This window comes from Ambystoma mexicanum, chromosome 2q (assembly GCF_040938575.1).
Source record: "Ambystoma mexicanum isolate Mex_15411 chromosome 2q, UKY_AmexF1_1, whole genome shotgun sequence".
Lineage (NCBI taxonomy): Eukaryota > Metazoa > Chordata > Amphibia > Caudata > Ambystomatidae > Ambystoma > Ambystoma mexicanum.
The window spans coordinates 999,704,272-999,712,504 of NC_090924.1; the positions used below are offsets into that span (position 1 = coordinate 999,704,272).

Sequence of the window (8,233 nt, forward strand, 5' to 3'; positions counted from 1 at the left end):
AGCTCCCTGCATCCATATGTGTTGCTGGGAGTCTCTCATATTAGAGTTGGCACGTTTCCAAAATTCAGTTATGCAAGGGGGCTGGCCTGCCCAACAATTGCATTGCTGTCCAGCCGCCCGCCCCCGAAAAGTGCTGTTCAACTTTGACAATACGGTGAACTGAGCATTTCATAAAATAGCGGCTAGCACAAATAAAAAAAGGCCAGCGCCTACTTTGTTTAGGTCTGGTTGGAATGAGCACTGCTCGCTGCCTGGGAAAACTAGTGAAGATAAATGAAGGGCGGTGCCTGGTGTCAGTCAGCTGTTCTGTCATGCTGAACCAGTGCATCCTACCCAAAACTCTGTTTCCGGTATTGGCTATTTTGTAAAGGACCCTGGAGCTGTGTTTAATCTGAAGAAAGACCTGATGCATGGTGCTTTAAAGAGCTTGTTTAGATTCTCTGCTGCTTGTACATTGATTTATTTTCACTTTTATGCTGTGAGTCTATAAGGGAGATTTGTGTTGAATAATGCATTGAAGAGAATGGGCCTCATTACGATTGTGGCGTTACACTGCTCAGCTGAATGCCATTGATATTGCTAGCACTGCCTCCAGTGCCATTGTTGGTTCCCATGCCTGTGTGCCCACTGCTCCGTCGAATGCCATTGATATTGCTAGCACTGCCTCCAGTGCCATTGTTGGTTCCCATGCCTGTGTGCCCACTGCTCCGTCGAATGCCATTGATATTGCTAGCACTGCCTCCAGTGCCATTGTTGGTTCCCATGCTTGTGTGCCCACTGCTCAGTCGAATGCCGTTGATATTGCTAGCACTGCCTCCAGTGCCATTGTTGGTTCCCATGTCTGTGTGCCCACTGCTCAGTCGAATGCCATTGATATTGCTAGCACTGCCTCCAGTGCCATTGTTGGTTCCCATGCCTGTGTGCCCACTGCTCCCTTGAATGCCATTGATATTGCTAGCACTGCCTCCAGTGCCACTGTTGGTTCCCATGCCTGTGTGCCCACCGCCCCCATGAATGCCACTGATATGGAACCTACCGGCATTAAGCTCGCCAACCCACCAGCTTCAATCAGCAGCAACACACCGGCCCTGAAATGTGCCCTGGTGAACGCGAGGTCGATCCCTGCCCACACACTGGACGTACATGACCTGATTACTAATGACCACCTAGATCTTCTCTTCATTTGTGAAACTTGGTGTCAGGAATCATCCGGCCTTGCCCTCTCCCTGGCCATTCCCAACGGCTACACCATCTTTAGACTGGATAGGGTCGGCCAAAGAGGGGGAGGTGTTGCCATTATTGCCAGAGACACTCTTAACATTAGAAGAATTCAAAGTGACTTAGGACCCAAAGCTGAATATCTTCTAATCAAACTCCAAACCTCGCCCACCTCCACCATAGCCTTCCATCTAGTATACCGCCCTCCTGGCCCCTCTTCTGAGTTCCAAGAGGCTCTCATACATGCTTTGTCCAACAACCTCAAAAATACTTCCAAGATAGTGCTACTAGGTGACATGAATCTTGGCCTCAATGACAGTAACGATGCCCAAGCCTCTACTCTACATAAAGCCCTGTCCACCTTAGGGTTTATCCAGTCCATCACTGAGCCTACCCACACAAAAGGCCGGACGCTTGACTGGGTAGCACATCATAACTGTCCCATCCTTATCCCCGAGATCTCCACCATGTCCTGGTCAGATCATTTCTGCATCAAACTCAACATTGCCACCACCACAGGTCCCACTAGACCCAACCCAACATTGCCAGCAGCCCTCTCTAGAAGCTTGCGCAAACTCACTACTGAAAACCTCATTCCTCACCTCCTAGTTCCTGCCCTCCAGCCTCCCTTCACGAATGATCCTAACATCCTCGCTAACACCTATCACTTGCACTGTAGACACCATAGGACCGCTCACACTTAAGAAAACGAAGAAATCAAAGCACTCCAACACCTGGTTCACCCAAGAACTTATAGAATTACGGTCCTCTAAAAGACGCCTGCTTGCAACCTGGAGAAAAAACCCTAACAAAACAACCAAATTAGCTTTCAAAAACTGTTCTAAACAGTACAAAACAGCCATCACTCAGGCTAAAGCTGCATCCTTCAACACTAGGATCGACAATGCCAAATCTGGGACCAAAGAGATCTTTGCAATCTTCAGGGAACTTGAGACCCCTACTACCCCTCCTTCAACCATCATCAATGATGAGTCTTGGTGCAACACTATTCAAACCGCCATGCTAGACAAGCTTGACACACTGCACGCTAAAATTATAGCGCACCAAAAAGCTTTACTATATATCTTAGAAACACAGGCCCCTCCCCCTCCACCCGCCGCAGCCGAGGAGCTACCCACTTTTGACTTCTCTGACCTGACTGAAGCAGAAGTTATAAACCTTATCAAATCCATTAAGCCTCCCAACTGCAAATGCGCCCACTCCTTGGCTCCCTTCATTACCGCCTTCATTAAATCATCCTTCCACTCAGCACAGGTACCGTCCTCCCTGAAGGAGGCCTGGGTCCGCCCCCTCCTAAAGAAAGCATCCCTTGATTCAATGGTTCCAGGGAACTACAGACCGATCACCACTGTCTCCTTCTTGCTAAAGATTCTTGATAAAGCAGCCTACCTGCAAGTTCAAAAATTCTTGGAAGAAAACCAACTCCTAGGGCTGCGCCAATCTGGCTTCAGGTCACGGCACGGCACAGAAACCGCCTTACTGGATTTCAAAAATCAAATTGATGACCTAAGAGATGTCGGCAGGCCTGCTCTCCTCCTCTTGCTAGACCGGTCTGCCGCTTTCGAGCTGGTAGATCACAAGACCCTATGTCATCACTTGTCCTCCACTGCCAACTTCTCCCCGAAAGCCTGCGAATGGATATCATCCTTTCACAAGTAAAGAGTGATGAAGGTGTTCTCCGACGACTCAAATGCTGCCCCCAGCGCTATCAAATGCGGTGTCACTCAAGGGTCCTGCATATCTCCAACTCTCTACAACCTCTTCACTAGCCCACTGTTCCAACTTCTTGATGCCATAGGCATTGCATATATCAACTATGCTGATGACACACAGGTGCTCATCCCTCTGAGTGGTGACTACCATACAGACATGAATACTCTCAACCGCATCTACTTCACAGTCCAGGCCTGGATGGCTGAAAACTGGCTTTGCCTAAATAGCAAGAAAACAGACCTCTTGCTAATTGGATCCAAAGCCACACTCAGTAAACTTGGTGCGCAGTACAGCGCATTTACTATAGACAACATCCCCATTACCGTGTCCCAAGCCATCAAGACTCTAGGCGTATACCTGGAACCTAGCATGACCATGGACAGACAGGTTAATGCCATTGCTTCCTCAGCTGCCTACCACTCCAAACTAATCAATGCAGTGCGGCCATTCTTGTCACAAGACAACTGCATCACCATTGCAAAGGCCATTATAGGATCTAGGCTAGACTACTGTAATGTACTCTATGCCGGCACCTCCCAAAAGATCGCAGAGAGCACATCGCTGGGGCGAGAAGGCAGGTCCACTGGCTGCCTGTCAAAGAAAGGATCCTCTTCAAAACACTGGCCATTGCAAACAAATGCATCCATGGATTGGCACCTACTTACTTAGCTCAGAGGATCACCAAAAAAACACCCTCCAAACCGGCCAGGTCTGCGTATGCCAATCTCCTCCTGGTTCCTCATACTTGAAGAGTTAGAGCCGGTGGCTCTAGTTTCCCTACCTTGGCTGCAACTCACTGTAACACCCTCCCTGCCCAACTCAGGATGATCGAATCACACACAACCTTCCGTAAAGCCTTGAAGACTGAGCTTTTTGCCTGACTTGCCTTCCCCCATCGCCTCAGTTTATGACTGTCTCTGCTTATTGCACCCAACTTGTAACCTTCTGTAATCGATGTAACTGTTTTATTCACTGTACTGGGCCGCTATCTGGTAACCCTTAAGCAAGCCTGCATACATATTCTTCTCAGCGCCTCTATGCCCATGGGTTGCAGCGCGCTATACAAATACTAAAATAAAAAATACAAATAACAGTGACAACAGTGCCGGTAGTGCTGCCATTGTCACTGTACCGCCACATTACGAGTTCTGCTCACGGGTGCCGCTCTGCATGCCTGGTCAGACCAGGCGTGCAGAGCAGCACCCGTGAGCAGAACTGGATGTTAGCAACGGTACCGTTATGAACGGTACCACTGCTACTATCCTCCCCATTTCCATTGAGCCCTATGGGGGATCAAATGGGAATGAGGACGTACCGGCTCCGGCTCCCGCGCAAGGGGAATTACCGGGGCCGCCGAGGTCGGAATGGCCCGTTTATTCCCCTTTCACGGGAGGCAGAACCGGATCTGAGTTTGGGGGTAGCCATGCCGGTATAACCGGCATGGCTACCTCCAACCTCGTAATGAGGCCCAATGTATCTTCCTTGCTGCTTGTGCATTAAAGATGTTTTATCACTCCATGCTGCATTACAGGGGTCGAAATTCAGGGACACTGGGTGTAGCTCCTACTTTACATTGCAGTGCGCCTGGTAAGTGTTTCCCAATGGTTTGTAGGCGCTGCTATGAGTGCCTGCCATTTCTCTTTCTGCAATGTCTCGTCCTTCCACTAGGTGGCAGCAGTGCCAGAGGGAACGGAAGCCAGACGATCGAGAGCTGCGGCATTCGATTCTCAGCTGCATTCTGGCTGTCTTAATCTGCTCTCTATGGACTCCACACAGGAGAAAGCCCGCACCATGCCCACATGTTTCTGGCATCATACATCGTTCTTCAGATGAGCACAACACTTCTGTGCCAATCAAAAGGCCCCCACAATAAGAACACAAACATTTTCCATGGAAGATCAGAAGTGCTGTCTACCCAAATCAAGTGTCCCTTTTTTATGTGGCATAATTTGAAGAATCTGGTGTATGGAGAGATGATGTTTTTTTTCAAGTATTTGTGTAATATCCGATAGAAAAATGTAGGGACCATGCGAGATCACAAGCCACGGCGTAGTCTCGCGAGATTTCCTGCAGGGCCCGCCGGAGGCAAAGTACGCCAGGAACACTTGTGAAGGCACCTTTGCCATGGAGCAGGTCGTGATCCCGGTGATCCTCCTAATGAGGGACTGAGGACTGCCTCAGGACTGCAAACCAACCCAGGACAGCCCTGTCCTACATGCTTACCTCCTTACCTATGGACATATAAAGAACCCTTGTCAGAGTTGCTAGCTGTTTGTTACTAGAGCTAAAAATGTTGCTCAATCCTGCTGGCTCATCCCCTCTTATTATACTACATATTTGGCGACGAGGATGGGATGATGAAGCCAAGCTCAAGAATAAAATAGATCCCAGTACGGAAGATCAAGTGTTGACAGTAAATACAGGAGGAGTGCTGGTAGTGGGCCAGGGAAAATTAAGAACTTTGTACACAACATAATGCTCAATGCAAATGTAGTCCCCGTAAAGCACAAAGTAAGGCCAGTGCCAGCGACAGCCAGAGACACACTCAATACTCAGAATAGAGTTCAACAAAATGGTGCTTTCCTCTGTAACCAGACATGTCAGCTTTGCTGCAACCTACGCCTAGATACCCCCGGTTTTGGGCGTATAGTAAATGTAATAATTAAATAAATAAATACATAAATAACGAGGGCACCATTGAGGAGGTAGAAGCCTCAGAGTGACTTTGCCCCATCGGCCTGATCAAATAGCAAAACTCACAAGACTTGAGGGTGTGCATAGACCTCTGCAGCCTTAACTTAGAAGTAATTTTGGATAACTACCCCCTCCCCAGCATAAATGAACTTATCCTCATGATGTAGAAAGCCAGAGTGTTCTCCAAGCTGGACATGAGGGATGCATATCATCTAATTCATCTTCGTGAAGAATCCAAGCCACTCACAGCATTTATTACCCCATTTGGAACGTATCAGTTCACTAAAATGCCTTTTGGTTTATCGTCCGCTGCTTCAGCGTTTCAGTGCATGATAGACTTACTACTGCGCGACATAGGAAACATGTCCTACTTCCAGGATGATATACTGGTCTACGCCATGGATGAACACATGATGGCACTCTCAGGATAGTCTTTACCAAATTACACGATGCCGAAGTAAAGTTGAGATACAAAAGTGCATCGTAAGGGCACCAGAGGTTGAATATTTGTGGTATAAGATTTCCTCCCGTGGGATAAGCCCCAAACAAAACCTGGTGCGAGCCATCGTCAAGGCTCCAGAGCCAGCCAACAAGGAAGAATTGAGATCGTTTCTGGGACATGCCGAATATTACGCCAAGTTCATACCCAATTTTTCAGAAATCATGACGCCCCTGAGAAACCTGCTAAAAAAAGGCACAGAGTTCACATGGCAGGAGGCCCAGAAGGAGGCTGTGGAGAATATAAAAAGACGGATTGTGGAAGCACCATTTCTACAGCCATTCAATCCAGCGTGGGATACAGTCATCATCACGGATGCCAGTGCATGTGGGTTGGGTGCTGTATTCACCCAAAAGAAAAGGGACACTGAACACGTAATGGCATTCCCCTCTAAGGCCCTGTCCACGGCTGAAAAGAATTACTCCACAGTGGAGAAAGAGATGTTGGCCTGCGCATAGGCTGTTGAGCACTTCAGGACTTACATATGGGGCACCAAGTTCAAACTTCTTACTGACCATAGGCCTCTCATTAATATGCTCAGTCCAGGTGGGACAAAGTCGTCAACGCCCTGGTTGGCACGCATCACGGACAAACTAAGGAATTTACATTTGAAATAACCCACACAGCCAGTTGGAGAAATACCCAGGCGGACTGCATGTTAAGGTTACCTGCCACAAAAGAAAAAGCAACCACGTTTCTGCAAGAGGAATGCATTGTAGCATCTATCCAAGACATCAGGGGTCCAGAATTCCTAGAGCTAAATGAAGGACATTGGAACGAGGAGGACAGTAAGGATCCCACCATGGTGAGAGTTAAAGAGTGGGTTAGGAACGGTTGACCAGGAGAAAGGGCCAGACCCAAAGGCATGATGCTGTATTGGAAAGTGGCGGATGAAATCTCAGAGGTGGAAGGATTGCTCATTAAGGGAGATCAAGTTTTACCACCAGTGGGAATGTGGGAATGAGAAGAGTCATTCTGTGCAGGGCCCACTCACGGCATTTAGGAAACACCATGGCACAACGAAGAATGAGAGAGGCGTACTGGTGGCCAGCCATGAACCAGGAATTACACTCCATGATTGAGAGATGCCACAGTGATAAACGCTTGAAGCCCAGACAAGCCCCTATGATTCCCACTGAGATCCCAGAAGCGGTGTGGCACAAAGTGGGGTTGGATTTGATAGGTCCATTGAAGGCAATGGCACCCGAGCATCGGTATGGCATAGTAATGGTAGATTACCTGTCTAAATGGGTAGAAGCAGAATTTGTCCCCAACATTACTACGGCTACTGTCATAGAAGTCCTTGCATGTATTTTTCAGAGGGAAGGTCTCCCCAAAGATTTAGTCACAGACAATGGAGTAAAGCTTGTGTCATGGGAAATGGAGTCATTTCTGCACAAGCACAACATAAAACAGAGGAAGGCCGTGCTGTACAATACCCAAAACAATGGACTAGTGCAGATGGCAAATAGGTTCATCAAAAGAGCCATCCAGTTAGCAACCGCTTCTGGCATAGATCCACTCAAAACAGTCAAGGAGGCTGTTGCGGCCCACACATTAACCCCCAATGGCATCACCCAAGTATCGCTGTTTCTAATGCTGAGGGGGAGGAGAGGGGCATCCACACTGGTGCCACTGTGGTTGACCAGAGTAAAAGAAGATGATGAAGTAGACATGGCAGAAGTGGTGTGGAGACTGGAAAACAACAGAGCGTGCATGAAGAGATGGAGGGATCAGAGAAGAACGACCTGTGGCCGAGAAGTGAAGGAAGGCGACTGGATCAAAATACGACTACAGAGTAAAGATCAAACGACAGGTTCAAAGTTCAGTCAACCAGTAAAAGTCATCCACAAAGGGACAAATCACATTCGCACAGAGGATGGCCACATATGGAACATGGAGTGTGTGGCAATATTTGAGAAGCGTTGCACAGTGGAAACAGCCCACGAGGAATTCACGTCTGGTAAAAGCCCCAGCAGAGATGCCACAAGAGAGCAAGAATTAGAAACCTCCACAAGAGAAATCAGAGAGCGAGATACAGAAAGAGAGGCGTCGGAAACATCCCAAAAAACAAGTCAAGCACACGAC

At 48.2% G+C, this 8,233-nt stretch overlaps 1 protein-coding gene across 1 annotated transcript; it reads right to left on the reverse strand.

Moving 5' to 3' along the window:
* Window positions 1-533: 533 nt before the first annotated feature.
* LOC138568824 (period circadian protein-like) lies at window positions 534-989 on the reverse strand. The gene has a single exon (XM_069646593.1). It carries the CDS (start codon window positions 987-989, stop codon window positions 534-536), a length of 456 nt encoding a protein of 151 aa, XP_069502694.1.
* Window positions 990-8,233: the final 7,244 nt, after the last annotated feature.

Bases quoted from the DNA above. Each gene is read 5' to 3' on its own strand.
- LOC138568824 (XM_069646593.1), bottom strand. From the start codon at position 989: ATGGGAACCAACAGTGGCACTGGAGGCAGTGCTAGCAATATCAATGGC.